Raw genomic sequence first — 15,761 nt, 5'->3', positions numbered from 1 at the left:
GCTCTACAGTTCTAGCTATGTATCCACGACCTCCAACTTCAACAACATTATCTTCAACTGCAACAAAATGGTCATACAAATCTGTTTCAGGCTATGCACAGTTTCTGACTCCCGTAATTCTACAAATAGCAGAACTCTATCTCATAGCAAATTATTCCCCATGAAAAAAAAAGAAAACTTCAAAACAGGAAAAACGGTTTCCTAAAGCGATAATAAGCGACAATAACGGTTTCCAAAAAGCGATAAAACGGTTTCCAAAAGCGATATCTACGACATCCAACTTCAACAACATTATCTTCAACTGCAACAAAATGGTCATATAAATCTGTTTCAGGCTATGCACAGTTTCTGGCTCCGTAATTCTACAAATAGCAGAACTCTATCTCATAGCAAATTATTCCCCATGAAAAAAAAAGAAAACTTCAAAACAGGAAAAACGGTTTCCAAAAGCGATAATAAGCGACAATAACGGTTTCCAAAAAGCGATAAAACGGTTTCCAAAAGCGATATCTACGACCTCCAACTTCAACAACATTATCTTCAACTGCAACAAAATGGTCATATAAATCTGTTTCAGGCTATGCACAGTTTCTGGCTCCGTAATTCTACAAATAGCAGAACTCTATCTCATAGCAAATTATTCCCCATGAAAAAAAAGAAAACTTCAAAACAGGAAAAACGGTTTCCAAAAGCGATAATAAGCGACAATAACGGTTTCCAAAAAGCGATAAAACGGTTTCCAAAAGCGATATCTACGACCTCCAACTTCAACAACATTATCTTCAACTGCAACAAAATGGTCATATAAATCTGTTTCAGGCTATGCACAGTTTCTGGCTCCGTAATTCTACAAATAGCAGAACTCTGTCTCATAGCAAATTATTCCCCATGAAAAAAAAGAAAACTTCAAAACAGGAAAAACGGTTTCCAAAAGCGATAATAAGCGACAATAACGGTTTCCAAAAAGCGATAAAACGGTTTCCAAAAGCGATATCTACGACCTCCAACTTCAACAACATTATCTTCAACTGCAACAAAATGGTCATATAAATCTGTTTCAGGCTATGCACAGTTTCTGGCTCCCGTAATTCTACAAATAGCAGAACTCTATCTCATAGCAAATTATTCCCCATGAAAAAAAAGAAAACTTCAAAACAGGAAAAACGGTTTCCAAAAGCGATAATAGGCTCCACACATTAAGTTCATCTAAACTAATGCAAATTCAGTTCGATATAGAAACTGCGAAGCTTTGAATTGTTCATAATACTACCATCATACAAACACTTTTTGAAACTGAAGTTTAATAAATCACAGAACCTCCAATTTTTATGTGGGAGGGGGGGGGCAGTTACATCTATCTGTAAATTAAGATGATTTTGGTTGAAACACTAAGGCAAATTATGTAGCTCGACATAAAGTAGCAACATAACAACATAGGCAGCACAAAGTGTACCAAATGTCTTTTGATTTGAATAATTTTACCAAGGCATTGTCTTCATTTTTTCTCATAGTAAAAAAATAGCCCAAAAAAGTTTTTCAAAATAAGTAAAGGCTATATTAATCTTAAAGTTAGCAGAAATAAAAACCTAAAATAATTCACAACAACCAGAAATCACTATTAAAGTATAAATGAAACCCAAACAAAAATAAATATACAATCATAGCAAACAAACATACAACACGTACTAATGTAAATGAATAAATAGATCTTAAAGTGAGTAAAACTTAAATTGGACATGCAAATAAGGCTTAAAACGAACAAAAAACTATTAGTATTAAAGGATAAATAAACCCAAAACACACAGAAATTACATAAATAATCATAGGAAATAAACATAAAAAGGTACAAATATAAATCAATAAATCTTAAGACGAGTAAAGCTTACACTGAATATACAAATCAAGCTTAAAACGAACAAAAATCACTACTAACAAGAATTTAGCTACTGGCTCTTTTCCTGTAAAAATGTAAAACCTACTGCGTCATTGGAACTTTACTGAAAACAAATTATAATCCTGCGATCTAGTCTTTCCTTTTTTAATTATAAAGAAGAAAAATAGAATTGTATCCCCATTCTCTATTTCCAGGATTGTATCTGTCCTTTTATAATGTATGGAGCAAAATGGTAGGACTACGTAGTTGTCTTTTTTTGCTCTTGGAATACAAATTATCGGATTAATACACATTTTGTATCAAGAATTTAAAGTATCTTCAGTAGAGATTAGAGTACACCTTTTTGTTATTTCTATTGCAGAGATCAAGTCGACATTTAGTGCATACCAGGGCCATATCCAGGATTTTTTCGGGGGAAGGTTACAAAAAAGTTAAAAAAAAGTATCAACAATTTGTCTATTTTCATTTCTGTTATGTTTTTACAAGTCAGACAAACCTTTTGGGAGGAGGGGGGCTCAAAACCCCAACCAATTCCCTCCCTGGATACAGCCTTGGTCCATATAATAGGTGTATTTACCAAAAAAATTGCAATAGCCCATTTTTGAATTTTTTTTTTAATTACTAAACTTTGCAAACGAGAGTAATGAGCGGTATCAAAACTTAAAATGAACGAAAATTATTTCGTTTGTTAAGGGGCCTCCTCGTCAGGCCCTTTGATTTTTGCGCTAAAGTTTAACTTTTTGTCCTGTTTCTTTAAGAACGACTGATCAAGCGCAAGAAACGTTGAATTGCAATAAGAAGTATTTTCAGCATAATATAGTGTAATAAACAGAGGTTGAGAGAGGACAGTCCTCCTCCTATACGGAATAATTACGGACTCCTCATATACGGACTGTATCTGTCCTTTTATAACATATGGAGCAAAACGCTAGGACTTCGCAGTTGCCCTTTTTTACTCTTAGAATACAAATTATAACTGAACGATAACTTTTCAAGAGCACTACTATAGTTAGCATTATGGATCTGGAGGACGACGGGATATTTCGCTGTGTACAGAAGAAGAAAAATGTTCATTGTTAATTGTTCATAGCGGTTCATTTCGATTTGGAATGATCTTCCCAAAAAGATTCTCCTACAACTCCTTTAAAAGGAAGTTCAACAAACATTTACAGCCTCCTGATGAAGTAAACTATTGTTCATTGTTCATTATTCATTGTTCATTGTTCATACTCTAATCTCTACAGATTATACTTTAAATTCTTGATCAAAAATGCGTATTAATCCAATAATTTGTATTCCAAAAATATATCTTCTGTGTACATCACAGAAGATACATCCCCATACATGGGGAGTTTTCTTTCAATATCAGACCTATTTATCCACACTACTTTTCTTTATCATATAGTAGTATTTGATTGTTATTTTTTGTTTTTAGTTCAAACGAATCTCTATTCAAGATCCGGCTGGTACAGTGGTGGAGCTATGGAAAAACATAGTTCCGGAAGAGGGAATGCTTCAACTAGAACTTCAGCTATCCGAAACACAGAAGACACAGAAAAATTATTCAAAATTCAAAAACATATCTTCTGTGTACAGAACCCAACCCGACCATACCCAACATATGGCATATTGAGGCACCTACAAGGCATGTAGCTGAAAACGACTTAATTTGAAAAATATTGTCTTTTTTTCATTGATCAAAAGCACTTGAGAGTCTAAGAATTATCCACGAAGTAAGAAAAGTTGTTGCCCGTTTCCAGGCAATAATTTTTCAATACTGTGTACTCATTTATACTTACGTTTTTTGGAGGAATTTTATTTATCCAGTTTTTTATTTGGTTATAGAACGTGGTTAAAAATCACTTTTTGCAGGGATAGCACTGATGCGCCCTCTTTTTTTCTTTTTGATACCAGCAGGGCAGTAGAACATCATAGAGAGCTGTTTAAGGGTTTATGCTCAAGGATCTTGCTATATCTACATGCTTTTTTGAATAACAAACTATAACTATTTAAAATAAAATCAGTTTTTTTTTTACAAAAAACTACATCTTTGTATACAAGATGATGAATAACGTCATATTTTCAAGGGCAGAAAATGTAAAAATGCAACAAAAAACTGGAGATGTGATGTCATATTAAGAGCTGTGGTGTCAATTCAGTCTACTCTCTTTTAGCGAGCAATTATTTATGTATGTATTTATGTTGTGTTTTTTTTTTTTATCGAGAATGGTATCATTTTTTATTTTTTTTTTTTTAATTGGCACACTGAGATTTTCTGACCTGAAAAAAAGATATAAATTGGTCAAGAATTTAAGAAAAAAAACATGTTGTGACCCAGATGGGTCCATTTTAATGTTTTAGTAGACATCTTTGTGTTTTAGTAGACGTTAAGATCATGTTACAAATCCATTAAATACAAAAGACGGGCTCCTATACCACTGGATTTTTTCTATTGATGATTGTGTTTAGATCATATATGGAGAGGGAGTTTTTTGAATCCTTATATTTTTTGGAGGATTTATATTTATCTAGTTGGTTATTTGGTTAGAGAACGTGATTGTTTTATCCCTATTATTTTTTTATCTTGCGGAGTTGTCCCTTTCTTAGAATAGATCACAGGGTGTTTATCCCTATCCTTTTTATCTTGGGGATTCCACCTTTCCTTTTTTTGGAACGAAATAAATGTAAATTCTATCCCTATTCTTCTTCTTCCAGCAGATTTTATCTTTCCTTTCTTTCTACTTACAGCAAAACAAATGGATTTTAGCCTATTCTTTGTGCTCTTGAAAGAGAGAATTATGACTAAACAAATGTCGTTTTGAGCATTTATTGGTAGATGGCTCTGAATTTTCAGCTGACAGAATTATCATATTGCCTTGTCGTGTGACAGTTATTATATGACTCCCACACTGCCAAACAAAAACCATATCAAGATACATCAGACCGTAGCTAATTTCACAAGTTCAGAGATTCTTGTTGCAGAGGTTTTTCTACTGCAAATTTTTGAAGAATTTAACATAAATATTGGAATTTTAAACAATAACCGATTGTTCAATAAAGTATAGTCGTCTTTTGCCAGCATAATGGTTTTGAAAAAGACAGAAAGTTGAAAACAATTTTTTTTTTTTTTTTTTTTTTTAATCTATTTTCACATTATATGATAGGTTAAGCATTAAAATAATTTTCTCATTTAAATTTAATTTCTAGGGCGAAAATGTCAAAGTGGGCTGATTTTCAGTCAACTGGTATAGGAAGAATTTAAAGTTACGTTTTTTTGCCCACGTTTACTTTTTATTTAGAATTCATCTTTGAATAGAATTAAATGAATTGGGGAGTTGGTATTTGGTCATAAATAAGAAGCCTAAGTGATACAAATGCCAGATTGGACGAATTTTCAGTCCACTGGCAATTTTTATTTATTTTTATTTATATTAACAGCATATGATAGGTTACGCATAAAAATAATTTTCTCATTTAAATTTCTCGGGCGAAAATGTTAAACTTGGCTAATTTTCAGTCAACTGGTATAGGAAGAATTTAAAATACTCCACAATGCACAAAGGGCAATTGGCTATTGAGAAACATTTTTGTCCACATTTACCTTCTATTTACATTTTATCTTTGAATAGAATTAAATGCATTGGTGAGTTGACATTTTGTCATAACTAAGAAGCTCAAGTGATACAAATGGCCACAACTAATTTTTATTATTATTATTATTTTTTTTAATCTACCTTCAAAGTACATGATTGGCTAAGCATAGAAATGATTTTCTTATTTAAATTTCTTGGGCGAAAATGTCAAACTGTGCTAATTTTCAGCCAACTAGCATAAGAAGGGTTTGAAATTAGCCTTCACAATGCATAAATGGCAATTGGTTATTGAGAGACGTTTTTTGCCCACATTTACCTTTTATTTAGATTCCATCTTTGAATAGAATTAAATGAATTGGGGAGTTGGCGTTTGGTCATAAATAAGAAGCCTAAGTGATACAAATGCCAGATTGGACGAATTTTCAGTCCACTGGCAATTTTTATTTATTTTTTTTATTTATTTATATTAACATCATATGCTAGATTAAGCATAAAAATAATTTTCTCATTTAAATTTCTCGGGCGAAAAAGTCAAACTTGGCTAATCTTCAGTCAACTGGTATAGGAAGAATTTAAAATACTTTACAATGCACAAAGGGCAATTGGCTATTGAGAAACATTTTTGTCCACATTTACCTTCTATTTACATTTTATCTTTGAATAGAATTAAATGCATTGGTGAGTTGACATTTTGTCATAACTAAGAAGCCCAAGTGATACAAATGCCAGATTGGGCTAATTTTCAGTCCATTGGCCAAAAATATATTTTTTTTTTTTTTTAATTTACCTTCAAAGTACTTGATTGGCTAGGCATAGAAATAATTTTCTCATTTAAATTTCTTGGGTGAAAACGTCAAACTGGGCTAATTTTCAGTCAACTGGCATGAGAAGGGTTCAAAATTACCCACCACAATGCATAAAGAGCAATTTGCTACTGAGAGACATTTTTTCCCACAATCACCTTCTATTTAGATTTTATCTTTGAATAGAATTAAATGCATTGGTAAGCTGGAATTTTGTCATAACTAGGAAACCCACGTAATACAAATACCAGATTGGGCTAATTTTCAGGCTACTGGCCGAAAAACTGTTATTTTTTTTTTTAATCCACCTTCACAGTACCTGATTCGCTAAGCATAGAAATAGCTTGCTTGTTTAAATTTCTTGGGCGAAAATGTCAAACTGGGCTAATTTTCAGCCAACTGGTATAAGAAGGGTTTAAAATTAGCCTTCACAATGCATAAAGGGTAATTGGCAACTGAGAGACGTTTTTTTGCCCACATTTACCTTTTATTTAGATTTCATCTTTGAACAGAATAAAATGCATTGGGGAGTTGGCCTTTTGTCATAAATAAGAAGCCAAAGTGATAAAAACGCCAGATGCGGCTGATCTTAAGTCCACTGACCAAAAACTGTTTTCTTTTAAATATAGCTTCACAGTATATGATTGGCTAAGCATCGAATAAATTTTATCATTTAGATTTCTTGGTCGAAAATGCCAAACTAGGCTAATTTTCGGTCAACTGGTATAAGAAGGGTTTAAAATTAGCCGCCACAATGCATGAAGGAGAATTGGCTACTGGGAGATGTTTTTTTCCCACAATTACCTTCTATTTAGATTTCATTTTTGACTAGAATTAAATGCATTGGTAAGCTGAAATTTTGTCATGACTAGGAAACCCACGTAATACAAATGCCAGATTGGGCTAATTTTCAAGCCACTGGCCAAAAACAGTTTGTTTTGTTTTTTTAATCTACCTTCACAGTATATAATTGGCTAAGCATAGAAATAACTTTCTCATTCAAATTTCTTGGGCGAAAATGTCAAACTGGGCTAATTTCCAGTCAACTGGTATAAGAAGGGTTTAAAATTAGCCACCACAATGCATGAAGGGCAATTGGCTACTAATTTTCAAGCCACTGGCCAAAAAACATTTTTTTTTTAAATCTACCTTCACAGTATATAATTGGCTAAGCATAGAAATAACTTTCTCGTTTAAATTTCTTGGGCGAAAATGTCAAACTTGGCTAATTTTCAGTCAACTGGTATAAGAAGGGTTTAAAAATAGCCGCCACAATAGATGAAGGGCAATTGGCTACTGAGAGACCTTTTTTTTCCCCATAATTACCTTCCATTTAGATTTCATTTTTGACTAGAATTAAATGCATTGGTAAGCTGGAATTTTGTCATGACTAGGAAACCCACGTAATACAAATGCCAGATTGGGCTAATTTTCAAGCCACTGGCCAAAAAAAGAATATTTAAAACCTACCTTCAGTATATGATTGCCTATGAATGGAACTGATTACCTTGACTAAATTTCCTGGGCAAAAATACCAAACTGGGCCAATTTCCAGTCAACTGGTAAAAGGAGGGTTGAAAATTAGCCGTCACAAGTCATAAAGGAAAATTGGCTATTAAGAGGCATATTTTTTGCCCACATTTAGGTTCTGTTAGATTTCATCTTTGAATAGAATTATATGCATAGGTGAGTTGGCATTTTATCATAACTAAGAAGCTTTAAATGGAACTGATTAACTCGACTAAATTTCCAAGGCAAGAATGTCAAACTGGGCTACTTTTCGGTCAACTTGTGCAAAAAGGGTTTAAAACTAGTCGTCACAATGTGTAAGGGCAATTGCCCACTAATTGAACTAATTTCCTGGACGAAAATGGCAAACTAAGCTAATTTTCATTCCATTGAAAAAACTGAGGAATTGAAACCTATCATCACAGTAAATGACGAGCCACTATTGATTGAACTAATTTCCAGCACTAAAGTGAAAAAATTTGCTAATTTTTAGCTTAGTGGCCAAAACAACTTACCGTCACCGTATATGACGTACAATTGGCTATTGTCGGAACAAAAGAATATTCAATATTTCCATTTTTGTCAGTGGTAGAGTTTTTGCATTGTTCAGGCATTGTAAAATTAGTACATCGAGAAGATAAGCACAGCTCGATAAATTTGTTGGAAACAGACGTCTTATCCTCTGTCTTCAGTGTCACCTATAGGATATATTTAATTTTAATTATTCTTAAAATAACAAAATAAAATCACAGAAAACTACAAGCTATCAAAACGATTTACCATAGCTCGACCAACAAAAATTTTATATCAATGGATTCTGATTAATAAAATTTAAAAAACAAGAGAGAGCTAAGTGCCCCCCCCCCCCCCTGCAAGCTCTGAAACCTTTCTGGGAATAGTGACATACAGTGACTGTATGTTTAATTATTAATTCTAACTTATCCATAAATGGTAATCAAAATTATTTACTAAGCCACCGTTGATTAGACAGACTTTGTTGATGATCCTAAGTAATTTTTCATTATTTTATCTCATTTATTTATTATTTCAATCCTTATTATTTAGTAATCTTCATTATTTCATCACCGCTGTTATCATTAATATTAAAACCGTCAAAAAACTAAGTTTCAAACCAATGTGTTGTAATAGTAATATATAACTAAAAAACACAATAAATAAAGAATAGTAGAAAGTACTTAAATATATAAATAAATGTAGATAATTACTAAATAAATAAATAATGACTCAAGTTTGAAGAATGGGAGATGTGAAGCACATTTCTTTTGAAGGCTGCTAATAATCAAAGAGATCAAAAAATATATAGAACAAATAAAGAAAAAGAGATCAAAAATATTATAATCAAAGAGTTGGGTATGGGAAGAATGGAGCCAAGCCTCTTCTTCCTCTGAATCTTTGAACGCCAAATTTTAGGAAATTATCTATAAAACTCTCTCTTTTTAGGAAAAAATATAAAACATTTGAAGATAAGGCGAAAATTAACCTTTTAGGCAACAATTTATTTCCGTTTTTTAGTAACAGTTCTGGCTCTTCATGATTTATAGACTAAACTATTTAGCAAGTTTTTTTTTTTTTTTTTTTTTTTTTTTTTTTTTTTTTTTTTTTTTTTTTTTTTTTTTGATCAAGTATTTGATCAATATTTGATAAGTTTTGATTGTAAGTGTTATCATTTGTTTTTTCTTTATATTATATTGTAGCGTACTCTTCATTTTTGAGGGAAATAAAGAAAATAAAAAAATGAATAAATCTTCCTGGGAAAGTTGGCATAATATCAGTACTACACCCAAGTTTACACAGATGGCTCAAAGACGGAAGAAAAATATAGTTGTGCAGTAGTTATACCCTCCCAGGGCCTGTCTCTTTCCTACTGCTTACCCCCCCCCCCCCCCAGCCTCACAATTTTCCCTGCAGAGCTTATGACAATTATGTTTTCTCTTCAAGCCATATCAAGCCAAACAGACATCAAACATCAGAAGCATACTGTCTGCACTAACTCACTGTCAGCTCTGGATTACATTTCACACCAGCAACACCAAGGAACAAATGTTGCCATTGAAAATTTCGTTACGCAACGAAAAAAAAGGGTATATCAGTTCTATTTATATGTGTGGTCCAGCATATTGTGGTATAACAGGAAAAAAACTAGCAGACCAGATTGCAAAACAAGCCTCCCAGCTGGGTCTGATCACTCAAACCCCTATTACTGGTCCTGAATTCCTGCATTAAATCAGTTCAAGCTCAATAGAAATTGCTAAATAAGAAATAAACGAAAAAAATTAAGCTGAACAACGGATATTATAAACTTAGTTTACCTGGCCCATTACTGGTATACCAAGCTTGAAAATATCAGCTTTTCAACGGGTATTCAACGGGTAACAACGGGTATTATAAACTTAGTTTACCTGGCCTATTACTGGTATACCAAGCTTGAAAACATCAGCTTCATCCATTTCTATTGTATACGATGAATCTTTGAGATCAATGCTTGTTGTTTTATTGAAAGAAATCCCACTGCCATCTTCAGTTACCACGACGAAAAGCCCAATTTTCATGCTATACCACTCATTACTGACGTATGGGGGAGTGAATTCGGACATTTTGATTGTAGTCTTATGGCATCCAAGTCCCTGAAATTGCGGTCGACATGTAAAAATAATTTTAATAAACAAATTTGCAATTAATTAAATAATTATATGAATTAAAGACTACAAGTTGCATGAATAAAATTAATTTCTAATCTACTTTATTAGATCAAATTACTTGACAAATTAAATTTAATTTAAACTTTAACAGAAGTGTTCTGGCTTTCAACTACTATATTACTTTTACGGCATCCGGCTTACTGAAATTTTGGCTTGAAAATCTCTATGCTATAGGCACACATCACAGGATTTCTAGAGTTTATATTAAGGTTTATTTTAAGCTTATTGTTATCATATTAAATTAATATTGTATTTCAATATTTTATATTACTTATTTTTATTATTTTTATTATTATTTTTGTACTGTATTAGTTGATTTCCAATTGCAAAAATGAAATTCTTTTGTTTTTTCGTTGAGTTTTTTGGAGCATTTGAATTGTATACAAAAACATCGCTGTCCCGGCTGGTGAAAATTTATCGGGTTCCTTATGAATAGTCTTTTATTTTCTGCATGCTACTTAAGAAATTTTCTGTTCCTAAAACAAAATTATATTTTTAGCTGTTACTGTGTTTTTAGTTAAGTTCTAATATTTCAAAATTATAAAAATACGGAAAACGTCATGATTTGTATTTTTTTTAAGCCAATTTTACAGATCCATGTTACATATTTCAGCTAGTTTTATATATACATGTTGCATATTCCATATTTTAGCGTATTTCATATTTGAACATTTCAGCCAGTCTTATAGATACATGTTCTGCGTATAAAAAACTATAAATGTACAAAACAATATACAATAAATAAACTAAGCAAATATATAACAAATATAAACAATTTACAAACATAAAATAAACCTTATACACGATGATATACTATAGGCTATTTTAAACTATTAATTGAAATGAGAGTCCTCACCTTCCCAGAAACGTGCAGATAACTTCTAGTCATTGAGTCCTCGGTTTGAATCGGTTCACTGACAAGATGCATCCAGTCCCTCTGCCAGAATCTACTCCAAGACTTGTCTATGACTGCAGAAAGCTTGTATCCCATTTGACAGGGTTGTCCATACGAATATCTATTAAAAAAAAATAGCTTGTAAAACAAAGCTAAACTAAAGAAAAGCTAAATACAATCTTTCTAAATTATGAACGAAGCAAAGAGACTTTCAAAAAATTGAAATATGTAATAAAAATAAAAAAAAAAAATTACAATTTTTATGAAACATTAAGAATTGAAGTACTTCGAAAGATTTTGAAAGCTTCCTAATTTTGACGCATCTAATACTGTTTTTATAGTATTAACACTATTTAATACTTATTAATACTATTTAAAAAATTAATATACTATTTTTAATACTATTTTTATACTATTTTTAATATTTTTAACCTGATGTTGTGATGCTTTGCAAACCTTGCAGAATATTGATGTAATTCCCATGGAAACAAGTGGAACAGCTCAGAAACCAACTTTGAGAGATGAGCACTTTATATGCGTGTGTCAAAACATATTCAGTTGTTGCAATTTTATTCTGCTGAAAAATTTATGGAGAAAAATTTTCTATTTTATAGAATTCATGTAAAATTTACAAGTGCTAAGAAAACTATTTATATTTATTGTTCAATTTAATTTTTCCAATTTAAAGTCTTACGCGAATTTTAAATTTGTAGAAATTGCAAATCTACTTTTGGTAAACTCGCTTTGCGAAATTTACTTATACCTAAAAACATAAGACAAGACAGGTTATTGTTATCAGCTTTCCTAGATTTATCTTTTTTTTCTTATTGATTTTATTGTTAGCAGGTTTTTGCTTGCCGAGTAGTTTGCAAATTTCAGTTACAGATTAGCTTGTTCAATAGCTTAATTAATTCATAGCTTATATTTTACTATTCTGTCTAATGTGTTATCTGCATATTTATTGTTTGCCACATTGCTCGACGATTTTTAGTCCCAAAAGCTTTTAATTAATAACTACCTATTAATTAATTGATTAATTTAAAACTTCTTTTTCTTCCATTTTAAGGTTTGCTCATTTTTTCCTTTTTGTAGAGGCAGTTTTTTGTCGCATTGTATTGTTTTAGGACTTGCTGTTTGCCAAAATGTTCGCTGACTTTATTGACAGAGAGTTTAAACTGACATAACTTTTTGTCAGTCTGATTAGTCCAAAACTTATTCGTGCGTTGTTTTATTTTTTGATGATTGACAACACACAAAACCAACAATATATGCAACAACCGTGCCAGCCACAACACTAACCTTACGTAAAGTCCGTATTGGAAAAGACAGTAGCTTCTGATTACCCATTTCGCTACCCTGACTACCCACAGCATAAGGAATTCTTTTGAACACCCATTTGGCTATTTTAACAACAATGAAGTATCTAAGAAAAAACTGGTCTATTAAGATAAAACAACGAAGACGATCTTGAAAAAACAATGGATCTAAAGCGATTAGGAAATACAAAGCAGAACAATCAAACATATGTTTAGCCTAGACACACTCAGTGTGGAGGAAGAAAGAATCTAAACCATAATATTTTTTATAAAAAGGCAGTTTCCTAATGGCCATAGACCCTAGCCGTAGACTATATAATATTGTAACTCAGGCCATATAATATCCTGTACATAGGCCATAATTAACCAATAATTACACCTTGGCTATGTTACAAACAATTTGTTAAGAAGATTCAGAGTCCCACTCCTGACTAAACAATTGAAGAACTGTTTCATTCTGAAAAATAATTAGGGGAGCTAAACGTCCATCTACGTCAGGTTATACCCTGACGTGTGCTTGATCTATCTTATTCAAAAGGGAATTCACCTGAAAGGATATTACGGATAACCAGAAAAGGTATTTTGTGGTATTTTGCATGTTATCTTTCGTTACTTTCCCAAATAAATCTCTAGATGTAGGTTTGATTCACAGAAGATGACTCATCTGTAGGACGAATGACACATACCGTGTTTCTCTCTCTGTCTAGTTCATTTGCTGCTTCTATTACTCCCAAATTTTCTGCAAAAGAAGGTTGTTTTCTCCAAGTTTTTACAAAGAAATATTTTGAAAAATCCATGGCTTATATGACTTTTTCTTTTAGGATTGTACGCAAAATTGCAACGAGTGCCATAATTTTGACAAACAGGTACGCAAATCTCTAGCCTACTTAAAATTTAGCAGTTATAAGTTTTAGCATTAAATTAGAATATTTCGAGAGCAAAAATAAACATTTTTGTCATTTAAATATTACATTAAATAACTAAATGTAATAGCTCAAATTAAGCATAGTTACGACCGTTTCAGTTTCAAAATTTAACTGTTTAACGAAACTTTCCAAAATCATTTGTCATATTTATCAGACCGGCCAGGTGCCCACTCCTTCTGAAAACCCTATAGAGGCTTGACCTTTACCTCTTATCACTCCAAAAATAGCCTAGACCCTCGCCACTCACAATAGAAGTTGGACCTTTCATCCTCACTACTCTTTGCAATAAACAGTAAAATTTATAAAAGGTAAAGAATACGGCATTAGACTTTACGGTCCCTACCGGCGGAGCTAATCTCTGTTTCTTGGCCCTTCAGCCAAGAGGTGCAATGGGGGGGGGCCGACCATCCTGTGCTTTCACACACCCTTCCTGTTTACCTTCCTCAGATTTCTCTAGGTATCCATTTAGAGCTGGGTCAACTCTGGGTGAGCTTACAGAGTCACGCCACTGACCCCCGTCCCAGACTAAATAATTGGCTACACTAGGATTCGAACCCTCGCGCTCTCAGACAAAGGATCCTGAAATCAGCGCACCAATCCACTCAGCCAGGACAAAACCAAAGTTTCAACGACATAACTAGGCTTACGTGGCACAAACTTCCACTTCAAAATCAGAATCATTTTTGCCAATTTTAGCAGGTGCTTTAATCTGAACTTCAAATCTGGGTAGTACGAATTCCTTTACAGAGAACATCTTGTGTGTTTGAACCGAGCCTTGTTCCACTTTTATTTGCCAGGTGCCCTGAAAAATGAAAAGGTATTTGTTATATGTCTTTTGAGAGGGGCAGGTCCTTCAATGCATATTAAATGATAAAGTTAAACCTAAATACTCTATTTCCAAAACCTAGCCTGGTAAGGGCAATAATCAAAAGTGAGCATAAAATACAACTCACTTTTATTGACCAAAGGGATGAAAACGCAACAAAAATAACGAAAACGACTAAGTAAACCTGTTCCTCTTGCTGCCTTGGACGATATAATTTCACTGTGAAACTGCCTTGGATGATATAATTCCAATTCAAATTACAATCAATAAAAAAATCCAAATACCCCGTTTCAAAAACTTCATGAACAATATTACCACCGAAGCAAATACAGGGTGACCCAAAAAGATGCATACCCATATTTTATTTGATAAAAAGTCAATTTTTTAACGAATGTCTTTTCTGTTGCAGGAAGTGACAGGTGAACTTATGAATGAACGTTTGTAGCTATAGTCGCCCCAAAAATGGCTTGGACAAATCAGCAAAAGATATTCTCCCTGGAGACGTGTTTTGCAACAAAAACCATACCAGAGTGTATAAACTCAGTTTCAAAAACGTTTTCATTGTTGCAACTTCCCACCAAAATCAACGATTGTTAGTTCTGTTACAATGTTCAGAGAGCATGGGACTGTAGTGGACTTATGTTCTAATGCCACAGGGAGAACTTATTCAGGCAGAAAGAAGAGTACAAGGACAGAAGAAAACATTGCTGCAGTGAGGGACTACACTGTTCAACTAAACGTGTTCATTTAAATGTAAGAACACGTCATGATTTGTCCAAGACATTTTTTGGGTAACTATAGCTCCAAATGATCATCCATAGGTTCACCTTTCATGTCCTGCAACAGAAAAGACATTTGTTAAAAAATTGATTTTTTATTGAATAAAATATGGGTATGCATCTTTTTGGGTCACCCTGTACTATCCAAAGAATTTATCACAAAACCGGTATGGCTAAAAATCATATAGTTTTACTAACGTTAACACATATAGGAGGTTCGCCTCTGCAATTGTTATTGCAGTGTCGCCTGCAAATGATTTAAGAATTGCACCAGGAAGATAATATCTTAACATATAAACATATACATATACTATACATAACATATAAATAACATATAAACATATATACATATACTACAAATAAAAGTGGTGCCAAAACAGATCCTTGTGGAACTTCACAATTTACTTGTGAACAGCACTTATAGCATCATCAATTGCAACCCACATTGATCTTCCCTGCAAATAGGATCTAAACCACTGAAGACAATTATCACTGATACC

General features: G+C 32.7%; 1 protein-coding gene across 4 annotated transcripts in view; it reads right to left on the bottom strand.

Moving 5' to 3' along the window:
* The window catches only part of LOC136027927 (alpha-2-macroglobulin-like protein 1), a 177,933-nt gene that overhangs the window by 103,282 nt on the left and 58,890 nt on the right, over positions 1-15,761 (bottom strand). For all 4 annotated transcript variants that reach the window (XM_065705378.1, XM_065705379.1, XM_065705380.1 and 1 more), the window contains exons 6-9: positions 14,304-14,458; positions 11,376-11,535; positions 10,220-10,444; positions 8,315-8,497 (exon numbers count right to left, since the gene is read on the bottom strand). In XM_065705378.1, coding sequence (XP_065561450.1) covers positions 8,315-8,497; positions 10,220-10,444; positions 11,376-11,535; positions 14,304-14,458 — 723 coding nt within the window. The remainder of the gene's footprint in view (positions 1-8,314; positions 8,498-10,219; positions 10,445-11,375; positions 11,536-14,303; positions 14,459-15,761) is intronic.

The sequence above is a fragment of the Artemia franciscana genome, chromosome 6, assembly GCF_032884065.1.
Source record: "Artemia franciscana chromosome 6, ASM3288406v1, whole genome shotgun sequence".
NCBI lineage: Eukaryota > Metazoa > Arthropoda > Branchiopoda > Anostraca > Artemiidae > Artemia > Artemia franciscana.
The sequence above is the reverse complement of the archived record's forward strand: the minus strand, read 5'-3'. Positions and strand labels throughout refer to the sequence as shown.